Source organism: Pinus tabuliformis, chromosome 2_2 (assembly GCF_031772625.1).
Source record: "Pinus tabuliformis cultivar Carrire ecotype Pingquan chromosome 2_2, CPIR1, whole genome shotgun sequence".
Lineage (NCBI taxonomy): Eukaryota > Viridiplantae > Streptophyta > Pinopsida > Pinales > Pinaceae > Pinus > Pinus tabuliformis.
This window is the reverse complement of record NC_142300.1, coordinates 1081981296-1082007282: the sequence shown is the minus strand read 5'-3', so window position 1 is coordinate 1082007282 and position 25987 is coordinate 1081981296. Positions and strand designations below refer to the sequence as shown.

Genomic DNA, 25987 nt, shown 5'->3' with positions numbered 1-25987 from the left:
CAAGCAAGCCTTTTTCTTGGCACTATGAAAATGAGTTAAATTTGAATTGATGAGTTGCCTGTAATATTTCAAGGCAAACAATCTCATTGGCACATATCTTGGCAGCCTGTAGGGACAGAGCTCACAGCCATATATCCTAATGATAGTGTGATTCTAGTAAAAGTACCAGCCACCTATTTTGTAGTTCTTTGAAAGATGAAATATTTTCTACATGTCATAGGATAGCCTAGCAGGAGGAGTTCTCATCAGGAGACAAGAGACTAGATAGACAAACAAGTCAATGAACTCACAGTAAGAGTAGGGGGAGTTGTGGACCTCATGAAAGACTGAGGTCCAAAAAATCATAGACCTCTTTTCTCCTTTGGAGTCTAATCTTTTGATGGGGCATTGAAAACAATCTGGCTGATAATACATGAACAAATGATAGATATAGGATGAATATTTGAAGACTCCCTCCCTATCCAGCTTCAGCAGTTGTTCATGTATCTTATTGGCAATAAATTTGGCATAGTTGTATTTGGCAGCAGGGGGCTGTCCTGGGGTAAATGCAGGCAGCACGACCAATATAGTATGATCAATATGTTCACTTGTCTTGAAGCCCAACACATAAGATATCATATCCACTAGTAATTTTCCCACTTCATTGAAATGCACATAGAGAAAAGGAGGTGGCCCTGTAGGTTGGCGGTCTGCTCTCATGAAAATTTTGGCAATTCGGGCTATCTTTGTGTTGGAGAGCTTGGGACCTTCATCAAGCAGGAATTTCATAGAAAAAGGGACCAGAAGCTGAGTCTGCTTGAAGTTTAGCATTTGGTTGATGGAGTCAGGAGTTATATGGAAGAGGATGCTCCCAGATGGAGACTTGACTAGCCTTTGACTTGGCTCATAGTTTTCGCAGCAGAGGCGAATTGTTTCAGGGAAGACATTAACAAAAGGGAGGAAGTAGATGGGCAAGTTTGATTCCCAAATGCCATAAATGTCACTGTTGTTCAAATAACTGCTCCTCAGCTGACAGAAGGTCTGCAGGTGGTTTCTGTCACCAACCAAGTCTTGAATTAAGTGGTCCCTATCAGCCAAAGGTAATGCTTCAAGTTCCTTGTGAGGTGCATTGAGAGGAGTGATGTTCAAGGCTGCTGGAGTGGCCATCTTCAAATTCTCTGTGTTTGTATTTGAAATTAGGATTTGTGCAACAACTGAATGGTGAAAACTGCCTCTGAGGCTTTGCCAGGGAGCTGTAGAATGAGCTTATCTAGAACTGACCTCACTGTGTAAAATTTATGGTCCAAAAACAAATGTTGCAGGGTGTAGCAGGGTCTTTAAATGAATTTGCTGGATTGCAAGCTATGTGAGCAGAATGCAGAGGAAATGGTGGTCTTTGCAGAGGATTTTTTGATAAATTATCTCAATGCATGGGCAGTTTGGAGACTCTGCCGGCGGAAACGGGCTCGAAATATGGTTTAAGGGCCTATTTGCAGAGGAGGGCACCGCTCGCCAGTTTGCTTTGAATCAATAGCTCACACAGTGAATACAAGGTGGTGATTGATAGGCAGGAGCACTTTGGATTTGAATTATAGATCTTTAGGCAATTTTAATAGCGAATTTCGGAAAAACAGGGCTTTTGGGCAAACAATGGGTAAATACCTGTCTTTGGTGGCGCATAGGGCAATTAGAAGGTACAACTCAAGCTGCGGGGTTGAACTACGGAGCCAAATTCGCAGGGTGATGGACTGTGCACGTTTGGTGGCTGATTGATCGTAAAATCGCATGCAAGCGTCTCCACTAGCGCATAAACAACAATAGATAAACATTGTCGTTTTCAAGACTTTTAACAAGATTTGGACATTTTAGCGCTTTTGGCGCTTTTTGGGGATGACGTCATCCAGACGTAATTTTGGCGCGTAGCGAGTACGGAGGGTGACGTGTATGGCGATGTGGCGCATGACACGGTGGCTGGGCAGTGATGTCAGCAGGTGATGTGGCAGTACTCTAGAGGAGTGGGGGGGCAACGTGGACGCGACGTCATGGTGACGTGGGCATGACGTCAGGGGGCAGGTGGCGGGCGGTAAGCAGTTTTCCCCGCACCACCTTTGGCCCAGGGTGGTTTTACAGGAGGGGGCTCCGATCACGCAGGGAGATTGGCGCGTGGCGAGGGTACGGCAGCAATACCGCCCATCCCCCGGACGCTAACCTTCGGCGGATAAGGGCCTCCGATATCGCCGCCAACCGTCAGATCTACGGCACGGGATCGGACGATTGTCAGGAGTTTAAAGCTGCGGGTTTTGAAAATGAGGGGGGCCCGCTCAATATTTAAATGTTTTAATAATGAGCCAGGGTTTAAAACTTTGGGCTATATGGCTTTTATGCGTTTTGTTGAGGTAGGTATGGTTATTAGTTCAACCATATGTCAAACTAATCCCATTATATACATGCGCGCGGGGTTATTTACATGGTTTTAGGTGGGTGGGTTAACAGGGTTATTCATCTAACCAGGAATTGGATCACCCCAAGGTTTATACGCGGAAGGGTTAATACTAAGGTCCCAGATGGACTTAATATTCCCCGAAAACTGTATTGTATGGCTATAATTGCCAATGGGTAGGGATATTTAGATTTTTTGGCTTTTTATATAGTTTTTGTAAAAATAGCGGTGGGGAAAATGATTGAGGGAGTTAAATAATAAATTTAAATGTTAATATGATTTTATGGAATGAAATTGCATGAACAAATGTTAAGTTTATAAAGTGAAAACTTAGGCATAAGGAAATAAAAGGAGTATGGAATAATGATTTTTACACAAGAAATGTGGCTTCTTTTCACTAAGTAAACTCAGAGTTTAGCTTAGCATTTCTCATAAAATGAAGTGAAATAGGACTATTGGGCAGATCCCAAGGTCCTTGAGGGGATGTCAGTAAGTGATTTCTGGGGGAATGAAAGGGGGAGTTAGTCATGCTTCCATTGTTTTGCAGTCAAACAACTGCTTTGGTACTTGTGTCATTGATGAGATGACTTTTTCTTGATAAGACAAAAAGTGATCATAAACTTGCTTTTGCAACCTCAGACTACCTACTCAGCCTAACACACCTAGCATTTTTTCTTCCTTTGGATTGGGTGCATTTGGACTAGCAAACCCTGATGTTCCTCTTTTCTTTTGGCTGCCCTCCTATCTAAGTCTACCCTTATCTCTTCCAAGAGCCTAGTTTAAGCAGTTGGGCTCCTTAATTTCTCTACCTATCTACTCATCTGCCAAGCTTGAACTGTTTGGACAGATATTCATTCTCTATTCTACAACAGCAAATTTAAATATGGATTGGTCCAAATTGAACTATTGGGCCATCCATCAAGTGTGATAAGCAACAGTATTTGCATATTGTGAACTTGCAAATAAGATAGCAGTGGCATTTTGACTGGCCACTTTCCTCGTCTTTTGGTTTGGGGTTCATTTCTATTATTTTTTCTGACCAATTTACTCTTCTTGCCCTTTGATTATTCTTTTAGGGCATACCCCTTTTCATTTTTTAATTTTCTTCATTTGTTTACAAAATATGGAACCTTTGCAGCATGAAAGGATGAACATATTTGGCACTTCCATATGAGGCATTAGTTGTACCATTGGATGCATCTCACCGAAGATCGATGAGGAAATTGTTGAGCATCTGGGGATACCATATTTAGTGGAGACACGGCTTCGAGGGAGTTATCAACAGATTCAAGATGGAGAGAGGGTCATCCACATGATTACTCTTGAGTATTCTAACAGATTCTTGATCATACCCTTTGGGACATACCCACCCATCATCCTCCACTGTTGCTTATAGTCGCAGAGTGTGTGGTTGTTACCCCTTGACACTCTCCATTTGGCAGCAGGGCATGGGAGGCTCACCCTAGGTAGTTGGATGAGACATTGAGTTTCATGGGCAGGGAGGAGACTCTCCAGTTGAGACACTTGGTAGGTGCATGAGCCGACAGATACAGGCATAGGGACGGCGTGGTTGATTGTTGAGGTAGCATATGTTACATCCCTGGGCTCACACTTGGGGAGGTGATGGAGAGGAAGTTGCATGTTGCTTTTTCATCTAGACAGCTTGAGGCATTGAGGGAACGTGAGGTGTAGGGGATGGTAGTCCTTGTTGGTCGGATGATGCCAAGGCTTCCAGCAATACCTGAGCACATCATCAAGAGCTGAAATAATAGATATTTCTATGTTATTTGGCAAGTGCAGAGTAGTTGGTTATTTGTGACACAGGTTCTTGATGCTCGGTGTCTACCTATTGCATACCTACAAGAGACAGAGCTGGGGCACAGGGGGGTCCCAATAGCTAGCAACATATCACAGTGGCAGATAGGGAGGATTGGGGGTTGTGGACCTCCAGTATGGTTATGGGATCCAGGGATCCAGTGGATTGGTGGGATACTCCACTCCTCAATGAGCATGGTCGGGATAACAGGTAGACTGATTCATTCATACGAGGACACATGGGGGATCATTGAATCCCTCACCAAAGGACCAGTAATATTGTTGCTCAGGATTGGGGCTAACCATGGAGTGATAGGCATTGGCACTGTTGAGTTGCTTTGGCAAGATTGGCATAACCTTAATCATTGCATAGATTATGGTCGAGAGTTATGGGAGAGGAGGCTCTAGTATGAGCATGCTAGGTAGTCAGTCATGACCACAGTGTCATGATGTCAGAAATATAGGTCCCTTCTGTAAAGGGTAGGGGATTCTAGCATAATAGGGCTCACAAGTTCAGTTACCCATAGAGGTGAGTTGGTTTCTACAAGGGAGGTTCATCCACATCCTCTATTTGATTTTAGTGATTCGTTGATGGTGTGGGGAACTTTGCCAGTGTGCCAAGGTGATTGACAAGAGGAGATCAGGGAAGGCCCGGGTAGACGAGGGTTCTATCCCACCAAGATTGGATTTCATCTTCAGGAGTTTACTCTTGTAGTGCACGAAATGTAATATTTGGCAGGGTAGCTTCATGAGGATTTAGACATAGTTTTACATCATCAAGATGCTCTACTTATTGGCAGTAGAGGGAGAGGATGGCAATAGAGGGAGGGGTTCTAACGCCCCTATCTGGAAAGATAGTGAGTGGAGTAAGGGGTGCTTCACACTCATTAGGTTGGCTTGGGATCCTGGTATCGAGGGACTCCTTCACTATAGGATAGTATAATTATCAGGGGCAATCCAATGGCATGTTTGGGATGCTGGTGAAGTTTGCAGAGACAGTGGGAATTCACAATCAAAGAGGATGCTTGTTTAGGCATTTCTTGAGGACAAGCAATTTTTGGTGCATTGGAGGAGCTTACCAGATGAGGATGATACTTGGGAGGGCAAGCACATACTTGAGAATCCAACACTGAAGTTGATTGGGGACAAGCAACATTTGGGAGGGGAGGACTATATTATCCCTTCCTAAATTATTTTGGAACAAGATTAATTTCTACATTTTGGGGCCAATTTTGGAGGTGATGGGGCCCATTCGATTTTATTAGGATGCTAGATGTAGAAGTTATTTTGATGTGGTTAAGTTATACGTGGGGGCCACCCACACTAGGAGAATACGCATTCCCTAATTTGATTTGCATGGAGGGGAGATCAATGGTTAAGTGAGGGACCCACGACAGAGGGAAAATGGAAGGAAAAGTGTTCCATAAAATCTATATAAGGAAAAGTGTACTGATATCTGTTACTGCAACCTCCTGATCAGCAGGAGTCATATTAATCTCTTAGCTTCCATGTCTGCAGATATCATGAACAATTTCACTGTACCTATATACACAGTTGCAATGTATTGCCTGCTTTGGTGGAAATTTTTCTTTCAAATATGGTCTGAGTGTTTCAGCACAAGACGCAACGACATCCATGGCTAATGTATGTGCAGCCAGTGAAGAATTCCTCGTTTCTCTTCTCAGGTTATTGAGAAAAACAGATAATAATTCCTGAGAAATTTCATTACTTTCTTCGAGAACGAACGTCATAATTTTTTTCATGGAAGCACATACATCTGCAGAATAATCATGGTGAGAAACAGCAGCAAAAAAATGTTTGCACATCTCACATAGGAGGTCGTCCAATCCAAGGTTCACCATGACTGTGCTCAACTTGACTTTCGCAACAATCTTGAGAAGGAAAATCCTTCTGGCAACAAAGGGATTGTTCATCTCCCAGAGATCTTGAAAACTTTTTACAATTATCTCTAGTATTTCTTTCATAATCGTATGGTTCCTTGGGTGTTGTTATTTTGGTAATTTGGCTGAGGCAATTCAGAACCAGCGGGCTCACATCTATGTCTTGGTGCCTCAATAAGTGTCCCTCTACCAGTGTGCTCATTGATGGGCGTAGTGCATGGCACACTGACTGAGGCATCAAACAAAGAGGTGATTGTTTCACCATAGATAAACAGAGCTCCACTTTTTCTAGGGCTTGAAGTAGCCCCGTGTTGGTATCAGATGCATGTTCTAGCTGCTTCCCTGCTTCATACAATCTGTGATGAAAAACATCCTCATCCACACCTCCCATATTTTCCTCAAATCCTGCCCGCTCAGTTTTAGAGAAAAATGTACAAGAATGCATATAACAAGTAGAATGAAGGCCGGAGGATATGTATAATTATAGATTCCATGTTTTTCCTTCTGTGACTTTTGAGTTTGAGATGACCCATAATGGTTGGCCATTATCAATAAATGTTCGTATATTTATGTTTTTGGTGTGTTGGAAGCTCTAATTATTTGATTTATCATCACAACGAGATTTGATAACATTAATCATAACAACCATAACTTAATTTTAAAATTATTGTTGGAATGTATATAATATTTATTATTATAATAATTATTGTCTTAAAATTGCTTCCTGTAAAGTAAAAGTAATTCCTTAGAGACCATTAATGAGGTAATTTCAAGTCAAGATAAATTTTGCCACCACGTAATAATATTATAATAAATTATTTAAATTTAAAATTATAGTTATATATTTTGTTTATAAAATAAGGGATATTTAACTATATAACTTTAACGTAACAGTAAGACTCTGTGTTAATGAAACATAGCCTTAATCGTCTAATTTTAAATATTTGTGGTCATATCTCTTTTTATGGGACAATGCACCCTTAGATCTTAATTATTTAGCTATTCCATAAATTTGATTAATCTTAGGATCATGTAATATCCATTAAAACAACAATAATAATAATTTAATTCTAAGGTCACAATTAATCTAGTAATACATGTTTTGGTTCTTTTAATATTCATTACTATAATAATAATTTTTTTTTTCTAGAGGAAAAGGGATAATTTCTATTAATGAAAATAAAAATTACATTTTGTAGATGCACAATGTGCATTACAAGACAATGCCAAGAAGAAACCTATTCAAATATCAAATATAGGGCAGGCATGCCCATAGAAAAAAATTCAAGAAAATGCACGTAAACATGCCCAGCTATAGTCAATATCATAAATAAGGCATAAAGGTCAAGCAAATAAAGATGGCACACAAACCCGATAAGAATCCCCAAAGAGAACATCAAAAAAAACCACAAAAACAAGCCCCAAAGGATGCAAGATATACAATCTAAAAACCCCAGCAAACCAAAATGTTGGCAAAAAAATTAGCCAAAATGTTGAGCACAAACCACCAAATTAGCCCCAAAAAAAAGAAAGCCAACAAATCAAGCAAGCAAACCACGAATACCGCAGCAAGCCTCAGGAAGTTGACGACATCAATGCAAACAACGATGAATGGGAATAGCAAAGGGACATGAAGTAGGGTCCATATCAGCATGGAAGCTTCCATGAACCTACTCCCTCAACTCCCCACGCGCATCAATGCAAGTGTAACAAATCTACAATCCACAAGCCATAGCAAAGTAATCCACAAGAGAATGTAGTGCGACCCCCACCAAAGGCATTAGGAAAAATGAAAACATGGCAGCTACTAAGGCACTGTTGAAACAAATTTGAAAGAGGTCGAAAGGAAAACAGGGGCACATCGGCTAGGGCTCTAGTTGTTGGGCCTCCTCAAGGCCCAACATTAATGAGACCAGGAAAGAACTAGACGGTAAAAGCTTGAAATACTAAAAAATCACTCCAACAGAGTCGTCTCACTACAATAACAAAAAAGAAAGCAATTATGTAAACATAGAGGAGTGAAAACCCATACTTTTCCTAATATTATTATTATTATTTAATTTTAAAGTCACAATCAAATCTTATTTGTTAATACATATTTTACTCTCCTTAAACTCCTACAAAGAAATACTTATTTTTAACCATTAAGCGTTAAGCTCTCTCTCTCTCTCTCTCTCTCTCTCTATATATATATATATATATATATATATGATGATAGATAGAGATATGTATATACTTCTCTCATGAATATATATTCACCTATATCTATATTAACTCCAAATCTACAAGAGCCTAGAGGGATCAAATCTCTTGAAAACTTTCTACAATCACCTATAGTATTTCTTTCATTACATCATCGTCGTATGGCTCCTCGGGTGCTGTTATTTTGGTGATTTGGCTGAGGCAATTCAGAACCAGCAGCCTCACATCTGTGTCTGGGTGCCTCAAGAGGTGTCCCTCTACTAGTGTGTTCATTGATGGGCGCAGTGCATGGCGCAGTGGCTGAGGCATCAAACGAAGAGGTGATTGTTTCACCATGGATAAACAGAGCTCCACTTTTTCTAGGGCTTGAAGTAGCGCCGTGTTGGTATCAGATGCATGTTCCAGCTGCTTCCCTGCTTCATACAGTCTTCGATGAAAAACTTCCTCATCCACAGCCCCCATTTTTTCCTCAAATCCTGCCCGCTCAGTTTCAGAGAAAAATGTACAAGAACGCATATAAACAAGTAGAATGAGGGCAGGAGGATATGTATAATTATAAGTCCTTGTTTTTCGTGGGGCACTTTTCAGTTTGAGGTGAGCCTTAATGGTCGGCCATTATCAAATAATATTCCTGTAATTCTTATGTTTTGGTGTGCTGGAAGCTCCAATTATTTGATTTGTAATTACAACGAAATTTAATATAATATTCATTACATTAATCGTAACAATAATAATTGAATTTTATAATTATCCTAATGTAATATAATGTCTTAAAATTGCTGATAGTAATTCTTTACAAATCACTAATGAGTTAATTTTAAGTTCGTGATAAATTTTGTCACTCTGTAATAATATTAAAATAAATTGTTGAAATTTACAATTATATTTTGTCGACGCGTTTCGAACCAACCAGTGTGGTTCAACTTGTCCTGACGATGAACCACACTGGTTGGTTCGAAACGCGTCGACAAAAGATTGGTTATGTGATTTTGCCGAAGACTATCTTAACAATGTTATGGATCACAGAAGTCTAAATTCCTTAATAATTTACAATTATAGTTAGATACTTTTATTTATAAAATAAGGGATATTTAATGATATAATTAGATTTAATTATATAATTTTAATTTTATGACAAGACTCTTTGTTTATGAAATAAAGGAGTTCTAATCATTTAATTTTAAAGTTGTGGTTATATTTCTTTTTTATATAGGACAATAATTTTAACTATTTGGCTATTTTATAACTAAATTTGATTAATCTTAGGATTATGTAATATCCATTAAAGCAACAATAATAATAATTTAATTTTAAGGTCACAATCAATCTAGTAATACATGTTTTGGTTTTTTTAATATTCATTACTATAATAATATTTTTTTTCTAGAGAAAAACCCATCATTTCTATTAATGAAAATAAAAAAATATATTTTGTAGCCAAGAAGAAACCTATTCAAATATCAAATATAGGGCACGCATGTCCATAGAAAAAACTCCAAGAAAATGCACCCGAGCATGCCCCGCTATAGTCAATATCATAAATAAGGCATAAAGGCCAAGCAAATAATGAGGGCATGCAAGCCCGACAAAAATCCCCAAAGGGAACATAAAAAAAAAAAAAAACCACAAAAGCAAGCCCCAAAGGATGCAAGATATACAAGCTAGAAACGCCAACAAACCAAAATGTTGGCAAAAAAATAGCGAAAATGTTGAGTACAAACCACCCAATTAGCCCAAAAAAAAAAGCCAACAAATCAAACAAAAGAACCACAAAAACCCTAGCAAGCTCGAGGAAGTTGACGACATCAATGGAAACAACAACGAACGGCAACAGCAAAGGGTCATGAAGTAGGGTCCATGGCAGCATGGAAGCCGCCATGAACCTACTCCCTCAACTCCCCACACGCATCAACACAAGCGTAACAAATCCACAAGCCACAAGCCACAACAAAGGAATCCACAAGAGAATGCAGTGCAACCCCCACCAAAGGCATTAGGAAAAATCAAAACATGGCAGCTACTAAGGCACTGTCGAAGCAAAGTTGCAAGAGGTTGAAAGGAAGAGGGGGGCACATCGGCTAGGGTTCTAGTCGTTGGACCTCCTCATTAACGAGACAAGAAAAAACTAGACAATAAAGGCTTGAAATACCGAAAAATCACTCCAACAAAGTCTTCTCACTACAATAACAAAAAAGAACCTATTGTGCAAACTTAGAGTGAAAAACCCTAGTTTTCCTACTATTATTATTATTATTATTATTATAAAATCACAATCAAACCTTATTTGATAATACATATTTTGCTCTCGTTAAACTCTTATAAAGAAACACATATTCTTAACTATTAAGTGTTCTCTCTCTCTCTCTCTCTCTCTCTCTCTCTCTCTCTCTCTCTCTATATATATATATATATATATATATATATATATATATATGTATATGTATATGTATATGTATATGTATATGTATATGTATATGTATATGTATATGTATATGTATATGTATATGTATGTATATGTATATGTATATATAGATAGATAGATAGATATACTTCTCATGAATATATATCCACCTAGATCCATCTTAACTCCAAATCTACCAAGAGTCGAGAGGGATCAAATCCCTTTCTATTTATAAGGGTTTTGCACCTCTAGAGATTTGATCCCTCTAGGTATTTGGTAATTATAGAATTAAGGTGGATTTAGTTTGGTATTATTATTAGTTATAATTAATTATAATTATTGATTATATATATATATATTTTTTTTTTTTTTGTAATTTGAAAGTCAAAATATTTTATTGATAACTATTGTTATTATTTTATTTTATTTTGACCCAGTGAAAATGTTTATAAGACATTGAGTTGTCTTTAGTGCAACTATTTGGAAGCTTTTTCGGTGAATTTTTCCAGTCTAATTTCTCTAAAATCGGGCAAGAATTTATTGAAATCACAAGTTTGATGGGTAACCCCTACACAACAAAAGTGGCCTAGGGGTTTTTCAGGGCGTTGAATCCATATATATAGTAAAAAAAACTAATCTAAATAACACAAATCAAGAGTTATCCACAAATTTTTCCATCGGATTCCGCCATAAGATACTCCAAAAAGTCACACTAAAGACAACTCCATAGTACATTACAACATCTTTACCATATTGAACTAGATCGAGATTACCTCTCCACACAATTACTTTTAACCTTTTATTATTGTTTAATTGAGGCTACATGGAAATGTTTACAAACATTTACATATAACATCTTAATAACAATAATAATATACACAATAAAGTGGGGGTGAATATTCACGGTTAAGAATCTTTTTATATTCTAAATTTATTGAAGTATTAAATTTTATATGCTTATTAATTAAAATAAATATGGTTATGGAATCATTATTTTAATTTATATGGTAAAATGGATATTAATTTATAAGTAATATTTATATATTATATATTTTAATGTTTTAATGTTATATGTATATTATAATTTTCTTTTTTCTAAAAAATTGTTTATAATTTTATTAATAAAAACAAAATTTAAAAAAAAATAATAATAATTGAATTTAAAACATGTTTGCACCTAACCTCTCACATCTAATGCCTACAAATATCCGACGTACTAGGTTATAGAGCACCTCATGACACAATAATTGTTTTTCTTTTGAAATATATATATGTATGTATGTATGTATGTATGTATGTATGTATGTATTTCAAAAAAATTAAACATTCAACTCATTCAAACTATATACATACTCTCAAATATTACTTAATAATGAATAAATTAAAAATATAAATAGCTCTCAAAAAACATTAGTATTTTTCAAAAGAAATATGATTAAATACATTTTACCCCTTCACACTAATTCAAACACTAGAGAAAGGATACCACCCTACACATGAGATCATCATTTCCATTCCATGTAGACCCACATATTATATTATATTATATTATATTATATGCATAAGGTCTACACGTAATCAACTTGTGCCATAGCACCTTTAGTGGGATATTAAAGAATACCTCTAATTTCACTAGATAGTGATAAAAACCTCCCAAAATCCTTTTGTTAAAGCCCCTCCAATACATCTTTCTCATAAAAATAAACCTTATTTTTAATAGGTATCTTGTACTTTTACTAAATATATCCTTTTATACCCCCTAATACCTATAAATCCCCCACCCTAAATCCACTCCCTTAAGACCTATAATATATTGACTATATTTTGAGTTATCATTTCACCATGGTTAAAAAAAAAAAACTATTTATGAATGAATGTGGTAAGATATTGGTCAACAAGGTGAATCCTCTATGATTATATGTTCCTTGCCGATTTCAACACTTACTTAATTTCTCATATTGCAAGGGTCATAACCAAGAACTTCTTGTTCTAAGGAAGGGCTACGGGGAACCTATGACATCATTATGACCTATCATACACAAATTGATCCATTAGGTTCCTTTGATTCCATTAATATGTTATGACTTTTTAGAGTAAGAGACTCCTAGTATTCTCTTGTCGTTGTCAATACTAACTCCACCCAATTTTCATTGTTAAGAAATAAAGTTGGTGTAAGTGTATTAGCAAGGAGCTCCTTGTTTATGGTGTAAAAAGCCCCACCCTAATGTAATACTACATATAAATGGTTCATGTTTAATTTAATTTATTGATAATCATAGTTGCAATAGTTCAGTAGAGTTACTAAATTATTAAAAAGAACACTTTATTTAGGATTCTAAATCCACAACTTCCCAATAGTAAGATTATAAGGAAATTGTTGATGTGATTAAATGCACCACCAACAGCTAGGGGATCTCACTAATATGAAGTTACAATTAGACCTCACACCATTTGGGATAGCTGTCCCATATGGAATGTTGGTCTGGCTGTCATATCATGTTTAAGCGAGGATTAGATTTTGCATAGAGAAAGGGCAAGAAGAAAAGAAATCCAAAGACCTCTAAAGAGATGCAAGTGAGAACAAATTATGAAATAATTTAAGCAAAAGATACATCAAATATTGTAGTGAAGAAGAATGTTAACATGAATCTCAAAGAAAGAGTGATAGCAAACTTCAATTAAGATACATGTGTGAAGAAATATATTAATTATTGACTATAAAATATTTTGCAATTAATAACTAGCATGAAAGAATATACATAACTCACAAAACAACTCGAAGTAAGATACAAGTTTCCAATTAAAAAAATATTTCATCAATCATAAATACATGAATAGAAATGGAGTTGTATTTAGTGTGACCTTTTGGACTTTCTAATGCCGGAATCCGATGGAAAATTTTGAAGTAAAATCTTGATTTTTGTTATTTAAACTAGTTTTTTTATTGTATATATAGATTCAGCACCTGGAAAACCCCTAGGTCACTTCGATTGTATAGGGTTACCCATCAAACTTGTGATTTCAGTAAATTCCAACCAGAGTTTAGAGAAATTAGACTAGAAAAAACTACCGGAAAATATTCCAAAAAGTCACACTAAAGACAACTCGATAGAAAACACATATCATTGAATAGAAACAAGTATAGTCTCACATCTTTTAATGACACGGGAGAGAAATGCTTTCCTTAGCCCAAAAGAGATTCCAATATTGGAGCTGAAATATTTAATGCACAAGTACACAAAATATCCAATAAGATCTAGTAGTGGAAATGCAAAACTATCACTTGATCTTAGAAAAGAATCTACAATATTTCCCTTTCCAAAGTGGTCTAAGGTGTCTAAAACTAAAAGTCCTTTCTAACTAGTTATGAAGGTATATTTATACAAAGTTAGATGGCTTTCCACCTTCCATGAATTTTCAAATACCCTCATGACTTTTCAACTTTTTTTATTAATTTTCAACTTCTTTTGCTTAGAATCTCTATTTCATTTTTAATTCTAATTCTACTTTATTTACATAATTACATGGAAATTCAAAATAATAAAATGAACATCTTTCGTAGCACTAATTTCAAAATAGAAAAAGGTAGAGTCTAAACTTACAATTATTGAACTAGGTAAGTGTGCCATCTTTTGTAATTGACAACTATGAATAGTACTTGGCTCAATATGAGGCTTTCATATGAAATCTCACAGTCGAATGAACCAGACACTATTGACTTCATGCCTGCTTCTACTTAGTCGAATAGCGTGGAGAGCATTGGATGTAACTTTGTTGGCTCTACCACGTGTTCCACTCTATCCTTTTTAGTGGGATGTAAATAATTTTGAGTGATGGCCATCCTACATGCATCTATGAATTCTTGTATTTATCTTTGAATGTTTTGTTCTGACCTTACTTCCCCATGTTCTTTAATAGATACTATTTTATCATACCTAATAAGAATTGTTATCATACTATGACATTGTTGATAATCACGGATACTATGATATTGTCAATAATCACTCACTATCTTGACCATATATTTCCCTTATTCCTAGTGGGCTTGGATGATCAATCTAATTTTTTCTTGAGTCATTTCCCTATCTATTTCATCCTTTATTGGTACGTCAATTATGGCATTGGGATATTTTATGTCCCACTCTCACATTATTTCCACGACAATCAAAGTATCCCTTAATAATGTGTCTTTTTCCTTGTGCTGACTTTGAATGGCCGTCAGTGAGGAAGCTACCTTCTTAAGCTTGATCATTTATTTGTATAGTTGTTTCATGATGTCTTCTAGTACTTTGATTTCCTCCAGTGTTGTTTCTCGGAATTCATCTTCATAGGAACCTGAGTTTGGCAAAGTTTGATTCTCTTTCTTAAGCCTCTCATTCTCCTATTGTGAATTGGTCGGATTCTTATCCAATTCTTTAATAGTATTCAACAAATTCTCAATGTTATTCTTAGCACTAGAGAATTAAAGTCCTACGATGCCTACCACTATATCTCATTCAGTGGTCATCAAGATCAATTTGGCTAGTTCTCAAGCTAAGTACTTCCACCTTTTCTTGAACAATTCTATTTGAGGTTTAATTGAATATGAAGCTTGAAATATCTAGCACTTGATTTTCTTGTTCAACAGATATACCTATCTCCTCGAGTGGAAAGTTCCCCTGGTGAGTGATATAGAATGCTTAATATCCATGGAGAGAAATATGGCTTATGCTTCCTTTTGAGCTTGTTCCTTTTGCTTCTTTTATTCTTGTGCTTGTGTGTGCTTGTGTTTTAACTATTTATTTTGCAAGTATTTATTCCTCACACTTATTTGCTAATCCTTATTACTTTAATATGGCTTCTTCCTACTTTTTCTTTTCTTCTTCCTATCTCCACCTTTCCTCTTCTCATTTGCTATTTTGTTCTTCCTACTTCTTCCTTTTCTCTTCCTCTTTCTTCCTTTTCTCCTCTTTCTTGGCTTCTTGTTCTTCTTTTAGCTTTTCCTATCTCTCTTGCCTTGTTGTATCTCTCTCCCTTTCTCTCTTTTAATATTCTTTCTTGTCCTGGGCATCTTAGCTTTTGGATGATCCCTCGTTTGTACGTTCGACATCATTTTTAGGTTGGGAACTACCAATTCCCTTTTGTGCATCTAACGATTTTGGAACATTGTAAAGTTTCTTGAACTTTCCTTCCGCTTCATCCATGCCTGGAGTGTAAGACCATTTGTATTTTATTTTTTTCCAATGATCTGCAGTAGCACCCCTCGAATCATATTTGTGAAAGTTTAGCTCACCAAACCTAAAGTGTCCTAGATCATTGGCTTCTAATTTTGCTTTTTTTAACTTCTAACATAGAACATGCCTACAAATGTTGGGAAAGGTCGCCATGGTGCCTTGTTTGAATGGACTAGCATACCTCCATGTGTTGTTGTTACCTAGTATGTGTTGGTGATTGTTTTAAGATTATAAAACTTTAAACACATCAACACCTTGAATCCTGTTATCACAATGAGATAGTGAGACAGTGTGCTCATAAAATTAAACTAGAATTTGTGTTAAATTATGTTTTATATTTTTATTTTATAATGTAGGAACAGGAAAGAAAATATTTACATCAGCAAATGAAGCAGTAATATATACACAAAAAGTACAATGTTTATGGTTGAAAACTAGTAAACAAGAAAAATGAAATTGAGAAATTTGAATCAGACTAATAATGCAATGAGCTAATTAGACTTTAGGCTAAAATTCCTTTAGTTCTGTAGAGCATAAGTTGTTATAAACACAAGGAAAAGGGAGTGAGCTAATCAGAGCTTAGGCTAAAAATCGTTTAGTTCTATAGAATCATAAGTTGTTGAAATCAATAAGAAGAACTACTAAATAAAAATCAGTTTAAATACAGAGAGATATTTAGACAATAGAACTAGAGAATAAAAGGCCGATTTTATTAAATTGAACAAAGTACAACTAAGATCATAAAAAGGAAAGCTTTTGTGAAAGATCTTTACCAACCTTGTCAAAGATTAGTGCAATGTAAACATTATCATATATAATAATTTTAAAACAAGCGAGAATGACAACGAACTAAAATCATTAATGCAAGTGTATATGTGGGTAGCTTTCTTTTTACAAATAAATAGTTGTAGCACTGGAAAATATAGCTAGATATTCAAACAACAATAAATGAATTAGAAAGATACAAGATATCGGTAAGATTTTTAGGAATTTCAATGGAGTCACCTAATTGTTTGTTGCTCATTGGTGAAACAAGATTGTTGTCACCATCAATATTAGCTTCAAACTTGTGAGAAATTGAAATTAGTGAAAAAAAAACAACCAGAAACTTATAGCATGCCTCTCTTTCCAAAGTTCCCTCTCTTACCTTCATAGATCTCCCCTATTTTTAAAGAGGCTCCAAACAATTTGGGAAGTTTTTCAAGTTTAAAAGATTGGTCTAATTTTGTTTCTCATCAGGTCAGGCTAATTATATAACAAGAGGAGAGAGTTCTAGAGGCTGGCTACAAAAATAATTTTTAATTAATGTTTTGACTTTAGTAGGTGGGACCCTTTCCTCTTCTTCTGTTTTCATATTTAATGTGTTTAAAAGTTCAAATAAAGAGTTTTGTAATCATATGAATATATCTCACAATCTAAATACAACCACCATAAAAAATCATCATGTAAATAAACCTATCCATGATCACGCATTTCTTATTTATAATATTTCACCAATTCAAAATCCCATGAGCAGAGTTGTATCCAAACAGTCACTCTTGTTACTCCATATTTTTCATTCGAGCATATAAAATGTGCCATCATCATGAGACATATGCCACACATAATCAAAGACTTATATAAATATATATTTATATATTTAACGATCATTTTCCCCATCCAAAATTTATATCAACACTATATTGTCATGCATAGTGACAAAGCATTAGTCAAAATTGAAACAATCCTCAACAATAGTCACCATAAAAGTGAAATAAACGTGTCAGTAGAAAAATATAGTTAAACTCAGACCATAATAAAATAAAATAAAATATAATGATCTATCCCTACCTGTGAGAAGGGAATGACAGTGCATGTTGATCCTCTTGGAAGGAATGTGAAGTGACAGAACAAGATGAACTGTGAGAGGAATCATAACAGGTTACTTGGGCTTTCTACTTCTCATCATCCGTCACACGTTGTGAGACAATTGCTTGCTTGGGAGGATGATCAACAAGGCCAACATGCATTATATGCTATTGGGAGGATTTATGAGTAGAGTGTGGATGTTGGTTGGAAGGTATAGAGGGTTGTGGTGTTGGATTGGGAGAAAAAATAATTTGTGATGCAACAGAGTGTAGATGAGAAGCATGTGCATTAAGAGGAGGTAGAGAGATGGTGGGCAACCCTTGAATTGGTTTGGGGGGTCGCTTAGATACCATATTGCTAGTCATCATTATTTGGCACATAAATGGGCACAAACACATGCGAAGGGACAAGAATTTCCATGTTGGAATAAAAAGCAGTTGTGAGTTTTTGTGCTTGAGTTCTTGGGTGAGGAGGAGGATTGTTCAACAGATTTAATAGGTTAATATGCACTAAGCACCCCAAATTTTATGAATATGAATCAAAATGAGTGGATATTCTTAATCTTTTGTCTCTCTCAACTCTCAAATTATAATCTATGTTTCCCCTCCTTCCACCTCTGCTCTTGTTTCTATTGAAGAAACTCATCCTAAAATAATTGATAGCCATTGATTTCACAAACAATAAAATTAGGCGTTTTTGTTTTGTGAACCAATAAATTGTTTGATTCAAAACAAATAGAGGAAAGAAAAATAAAAGGGGAGGAATAGGTCACTCGGTAGGTGGACGTAGTAGACCAAGAAATAGTAATTTTGTTTTAAGTTTTATTGCTCACAAGAAATAATATTAGTTAGACTAAAAAATCAAATAATGTGAAAAAAAAAGTATATACCTAAACTTCTTCCATCAATCATATGTATCAAAGCAAAAGGAAATAACACAAATGAGACTTAGGTTAAATATGCATGTACTGCTCATTTGTTTGCAATGCAAGTTAAGAATGTAGAGTAGAAGAAGATAGAAGTTTGGAGATAAGGGTCATGAAAACCACGACACATTTGTCTAAAAGAGACAAGTTTATAGCATAGTATATCATTTTGCTTTCAAGTTCCATGCTATAAAATGAGAAGTTTCAAATTAACCTTGACAAGGAGAATATGGCATAGTTAAGAGATGAGGGTATTGTTTCTTTTTTGTGTAAACTTTAATAACGAACATGTAACAAGGTGTGAGAATAAAAAACTATTTTGAGGATTAGTTACAAAAATACCAAATTGATAAACAACAACAACAAAAAAAATGTGCACCAGCAAAGTCCAGTTGCTTTTTTTCCAAGACGAATGGCCTCAAGATCTCCCATGGACTTATTAGGGTTCAGAATTAAAAAACTAATCATAAACAAATACCTTCAAAACTAACTACATTTGATGAAATGAGTGAAATATTAAAGAAATATTAATGAGAGTGATTGTATTAATAGGAAAACAATGTATTAACCCTTGTCTCGTAATATAATGCATACGAGATTGATATTCATTTTTTGGGACAAAGTAAAAAATATAAATTTTGTAATGAGATTGAGGGCTCTAGTAAAATGTTAGGTATATGTGCCCAAGGAGGCCCTTAAAGGCTTCAACATTTGGTGCACATTAGCCAAATTTAGGGTGGCTATAAAAACCTCCTCCCACATTTACCCAAGCTCACCAGTCCACCAGGGTAAAAATGTGATGAAGATTTATTATGATATGACCCAACCTCCTAAGTAAATTTAAGGAAGTGGAATCGAAAAACAAAACTTTAGTGACCTCCTCAGGAGCTACAATATCCCCCAGAGCTAAACCACTATTCCAGGTTCCCAAAACATTAGTCAGATTGCTTTTCCATTGACCTGAACTCCTAGTCGCATGCACGAGCATGCATCCATGTGACTTTAGGCCTCCAGTCACATGCATAAGCCTGCAAGCTAGCAACTACAGTCCCAATTTCTTAGTTTTGTGCCTACAACTCTGAAATTTGTGTCACCTTTTCAAGGCTAGACAAATCACTACCCAAAACTTGATGAAACTTTCCAAAACAATAGATGACATAAATACAAATCCTCTAACACAAAATACTTTTAATCATTGAGGCCTCTATTTTCTTCATTTTCCTGTATTTTCCTTCAATTTCCTCCTCACATACAACCTATGACCTTTCACCTTCCTTTTCTCCTATTTTCCATTTTTCATAAATAAATTCCAATTAATGCATTTTTCCTTTTCAAATCCTTTTCTCATGCCTTTTCCAATTTCCCCTTAGCCATAATAAACCAAATGAACACCCACTAGGATGTGTTTCCCAAGATTTAGCTTGGGTTACATGTCCCGTGACCTTGATTTTATTTTTCCTTTATTAAATTTATTACATTTTCAACCTAGGGTTGTTACAGATCCCTCATGTTACTTTGATGGTGGTTTTGTCATGGTTAATATTTTGGTTATATGTTGGTTATAAGCATGGTTTATGATGTGCTCTAGTTATGGCTCTTCTTATTCTTTGATAATTTAATGAATAGTTGATTAATTCATGGAATAAGAAGTGTGGTTGTGGCTACTTGAGAGGTCATTAGACCTTCTTTGATATTTTCAACTAAAGTACAAGGATTTACACTCAGATATGCATTCCTGACCTATAAATCACATGTTTACCATATGTTTGATGAAATGTCTATGGTGTTCTAGTCAGTCTAGGTCAATTTCTGACTTCAAGTTTGAATGATTAGCATTGTCATTATGGAAAATATGATTTTGCAAAGTTACGGGAAGTTTTGGGAAGTAGTCTAGAAGCTATCCTAGAAAAGTGGCTCATATCTCACGTACAGAACTGAGGATTTAAGTTCATAACCGCATGGAGAAAGGCTTGTGAGTTTGGTTTGAGGCTCACAACCATATGCAGGAAGTTTCAGGGGTGCAATTATAGGAGTAGGTCTGAGAAAAAGGGTTCTATCTATGGGATTGGTCACCTGAGGTGGTTGTTTAGCCTCTAAGTAATCTGTGGTTCCTAGGGAAGGTCAGTAAGTCTTAGTTGTAGGCCTCACTTCCTTATCTAGAACTAGGAGGTCAGGTCATGTCATAGTGGCAAGTCGCTTCACAATTACCCAGAGGGCTTGTAAAACTAGGTAATGTGGGGTGGAATGTTATAGATTGGTATCAGAGCTTCTAGGTTCAAACTCTTGGACTAGATGGTAGGATGTGATTGTTATGCATGCATGTCATTCATATGCATGCATATATCGTGCTAATCTAGATTGATTGTGCAGAAGAGATAACTTCCCCTGAACTTCTCTGAGGTATGTTTGATTATGTTTATATTTGGTTTACGTGACATGATATGTTTACATGAAGAAGAATATCACAGATGACAAGTAGAATGGTGGATTACAGTCCACATGATTCTCCTTATAGATCAGTCAAGAAGCATGGGGAAGAGTATTCTCCTGACATAGCAAATACCTTTAGAAGTTTAAAGGAAGAAATCAAAAGTTGCAAGGTAGATAATAATAAGATAATTCACTCATAGGAAAGGATTTCCAAGGCTCAGGAAAAGAAATTCGATGTCAATGCAATGATCCTTCAAAAATTATCAAATTTTCAAAGACACAGACAACCAAGGATTAGAAATGGATAGGAAGAAAGGACTAAAGGGGCGTATGGTATAAGGTTTCATGGAGGACATAGGTGGGACAAGGATTACATAGTCATAGGTGGTAGATGGATGGATACACCTAATAGGAGAGGTAGTGGTTATGGGTTATATTCTAGTTCTAGTTCAGAGAGACATCATGGTCATCATCGCTATCATCCTGATAGGAGGAGTGAGAGGGGATACTTTCCAGATGAGTTCAACGAATCCAAACCTCCTACATTCTATGGAGAGTTGAAGAAACTCGAAGATGCAAAAGCATGGTTGCTTGAGATGAAGAAGTTCTTCGATTTGCATGACTATACATAAAACATGAAGGCCAGGATAGTTGTCTTTAGTGTCAAGGGAAACACAAATATTTGGTGGGAAGATGTGAAGTGTGTCAGAGGCATCAAGAGAGAGGATTTGAGTTTGCATGAGTTCAAAAGAATATTCAAGAAGAAGTAATCGTCTGAGAGATACTATGATGGTAAGGTTGAGTTCTACAAATTGAAGATGGAGTTTATGATAGATGAAGAGTATGCGAATAAATTTCTCTAGTTGTTGAGGTATGTGTCTTACCTCAAAGATGAGAAGATGATGGTTCAAAGATTCATCAGTGGATTGTCATTAACATTCAAGGATCAAATTAATTATGATGAGCCTTAGTTATTGGAGGAAGTAATTGGGAGCTTAAATCAATGTTATAAGAAGTCGAAGTTCAAGGCTGAGCCTAAGCGTGAATAGAAAGGCAATGACAATACCAGAGGAAAATGGCCTCTGAAGTGGGAAATACCTCTGGATGCAAGTGACAAAGAAAATGTGGCCCCTTAAAAAAAATAGTACAACAGAGAAGGGACATGGATCTCATCCTTGAGAGCAGCAGAATAAAGGTAGTGGCAAGGAACCATTGCAATGTTAGATTTGTGGAAAGATCACCATAAGAAATATTGTTTATTGTACCAAGGTGGTAGACCTCATATCCATAGTTCTCAGGAGACACAGACAATTGGGGATGTTGGACATAACATTCCTTATATTTATGCAGCATTTGATAAAAAGCAGGAAAATCACTAGGCATCCATTATTGAGATGGAAGGTAAGATATCTGATCGATTTGTTTCCATTTTGATTGATCCAGGATCTAATTATAGTTATGTTAATCTTGACTTGATGCAAATTCTTGGTTGGTGTAGTAGGATACAGGTACTAATAAAAGAGTTCATCATTAGGTGAGAACTTGTGCATTTGAGATGAATGGTATGCCTACATAAACACATCTAAATGTGCTTCCTTTGGGTTTGTACAATATGATTTTGGCTATGGATTAGTTGTACCTTCACAGGACTAAGGTAGATTATTATGAAAATGATATTGAGTTCTTAAATGATGATGGAGAGAATAGAATCTTGCAGGCTCAGAAGAAACCTACATCGATGAGAATGTTTACAACTATGTAGACTAAGCGCAGTTGTAGGAAAGGGTGTGTATTATTTGCAATGCATGTTTCTAGTGACAAGGGGAAGGATGTTGAGGATGTTGAAGTTATAAAGAGGTATCTAGTTTTGCATCAATTTTAATATGTATTTCTACCAGAGATTTCAGCATTACTACCTCATAGGGATGTGTACTCTTCTATTGACTTGGTACCAAGAGAAGCACCAGCATCAATGGAACCTTACAAGATAAGCACTCCAGAGTTAGTGGAATTTAATTTACAGCTTAAGGAAATGCTTGATAAAGGATACATTAAGCCAAGTGCATCACCTTGGGGTGCACCAATGTTGTTTGTAAAGAAGAAAGGTGGTACTCTCAGGTTGTGCATTTACTACAAGAAGTTGAAAAAGGTGACGATCAAGGAAAGGTACCCTTCGTCAAAAATTTATGACTTGTTCGATTGATTGAAGGCACAAACAATGTTCTCAAAGATTGAATTGAGATCATTATATCATCAAGTATGAATCAAATAAGAGTGCATATATAATACTGCATTATGTATGAGGTATGGGCATTATGAGATCATAGTGGTTCCTTTTGATCTTAATAATTCTCCATCTATTTTCATGTGTTTGATGAATAATGCCTTGTGCCCTTATCTACACAAGTTTGTGATAGTATTCATTGATGACATATTGATATATTCTAAGAATGAGGAAGAGCATGCAGAACACCTAGTAATAGTAAGTGCAGTTTCTAGTTCATTACTTGGGACATGTTGTTTCCAAAGAAGGTATAGCAGTGGACCCAGAAAATATCAAAGCTATCATGGAGTGGGCAGCTCCTAGGAATGTTGATGAGGTCAGAACATTAATGGGACTAGCAAGTTATTACAAGTGGTTCATTAGGAACTTCTCACAGATTACCTTTCTTATTACATCCTTGCAGTGAAGAGGGAAGAAATTTGAATGGACTAAGGAGTGTGCAGCTATTCTTGAGTAGTTGAAGAATTTTCTTACAAATGCTCCGATTTTGAAGATTGCAAATCCAAATAAAGAGTTTGTAGTTTGTATAGATGATTGCAAGAGAGGAAGGATAGGTGGTATGATATGAGTCAAGGAAGTTGAATGAGCACGATTATAACTATGTGATCAATTCTTGATCTTGAGTTGGTTGCTATCATTCACGCATTGTAGATGTGGGTACATTATATTCTTGGTAGGCAGTTTATTATGATGAATGGTCATAATGGACTGAGGGAGTTGTTTGATGAACCTAATATGAATGTCAAGAAAGCTATGTGGTTGGCTACTCTCAGTGAGTTTTCCTTCTAAATCAGTTAAATCAAGGGAAAGGGAAACAAGGTTGCATATGCTCTCAATATGAGAGTGTGGGTGAATCATATCACAACAATGAGTTCTTATGGGACAGACTTGCAAGTGTGGATCTTGTAGGAAGGATAACATGATGACTAGTATCAGTAGTTGAGGCAAACTTTATAGCAATAGGGTGAAGGGGATAGGGATGAGGAGTATCATCTCACATCAAATGGCTTAATCATATTCAGGAATAGGACTTATGTACCAGATGACATTGAGTTGAAGAAGCTTATCTTGAGGGAGTTTCATGTTAAGTCGTATTTAGGTCACCCCGGATATCATAAGGCATTGACAACATTTAAGAAATTATATCATTGGCTAAACTTCATGAAAGAGGTGGTTGAGTTTGTTCCTAGATGTTTGGATTGTCAACATGTAAAAGTAGTGTAAGAATCTAGGTGGTTTTATTATAGTTGATTATGATTCCATAGTGGAAATGGGAAGTCATTTCCATGGACTTCACTACAATTTTTCCGATGAGATTGAGTCAACATAATTCCATCATGGATGTGGTGGATAGGTTGAGTAAGGTGGCTCACTTAATTGCAATTAAGTCTATGAATTCATCTACTCAGGTAGCTTAGATTTTCATAGGGAGATAGTCAGATTACATGGTGTTCCCAAGAATATCATATCAGACAGAGATGCCAAGTTCACTTCCAGGTTTTGGAAAGAGTTGTTTGCAGGTTTGGGGATAGAGTTTGCTTTCGATACATCTTATCATCCACATACAAATGGACAAATAGATAGGATTAATAGGATTCTTGAGGTCATGTTGAGGATGCACATCATGCCTCAGTAGAGGAAGTGGGAGGAGTATTTTCCACTGGTAGAATTTGCATATAACAATGGGTATCAGGACTCCTTGAAGATGAGTCCATTTGAGGTTCTTTAAAGGCATAGTTGTAATACTCCTATTAGATGGAGTGATCCAGTGAACAGGTTGTTGATTAGGCATGACATGTTAGCAGAGATGGAACATGAAATGTAGGCAATTAAGAGGAATTTAAAGAAAGCATAGGATAGGAAGAAGAGTTATGCATATCAACACAAGGTATTTAAGGAGTTTCAGGATGGAGAACATGTGTACTTGCGCATCAAGCCCAAGAGGAGATCCTTGAGGATTGGATCATCTGCCAAGCTGGAACCTCAGTATTGTAAGCCTTTTGAGATCCTTGAGAGGATTGGACAAGTGGCCTACAAACTTGCACTACCTCCAACAGTGAAATTCCATGGTATTTTCCATGTTTCATTGCTTAAGAGATATGTGTAGGATGTTGATCATGTGATTGACTGGTCTGTATTATAGGTGGAAGCTATTAGTGTCAGTCAGTTTAGCCTGTCACCAGTGATCAAATATTCTCTTACAAGGTGTTGTTAGGTTGTCAAGCCAAATTTTTGTCATTTCAAAGAATCTTCAAATAAAAATTTGGTCACTAGTTATTATGTCTATGTCACTGTTGCTACCTTCACTTACTCATGGTCTTCATCACTAATCATGGTCATTGTCTTCTTCGAGGTATCATATCTTCATTTAAGTGTCTCGGGTCGTGAAATGGTTAAATTCCTCATTTTAGGTCATGGTCTAGGGTTTCACTCCATGTGTCGTCATGATACCATATGTCAAAACAAAACATGTCCATCATGTGATTCAGTGGGTAAATGGAGTTAGCAGCTTAGGGAAATCAAAATAAAGGTAAAGGTAATATTTAATT

At 36.1% G+C, this 25987-nt stretch overlaps 2 protein-coding genes across 2 annotated transcripts; both read right to left on the bottom strand.

Moving 5' to 3' along the window:
• Window positions 1-5733: 5733 nt before the first annotated feature.
• On the bottom strand, window positions 5734-6219 carry LOC149197144 (sister chromatid cohesion protein PDS5 homolog C-like). The gene has a single exon (XM_089408577.1). It carries the CDS (start codon window positions 6217-6219, stop codon window positions 5734-5736), a length of 486 nt encoding a protein of 161 aa, XP_089264703.1.
• A 2247-nt stretch (window positions 6220-8466) lies between these two features.
• Window positions 8467-8799, bottom strand: LOC149197143 (sister chromatid cohesion protein PDS5 homolog C-like). The gene has a single exon (XM_089408576.1). The coding sequence runs from the start codon at window positions 8797-8799 to the stop codon at window positions 8467-8469; it is 333 nt and encodes a 110-aa protein (XP_089264702.1).
• Window positions 8800-25987: the final 17188 nt, after the last annotated feature.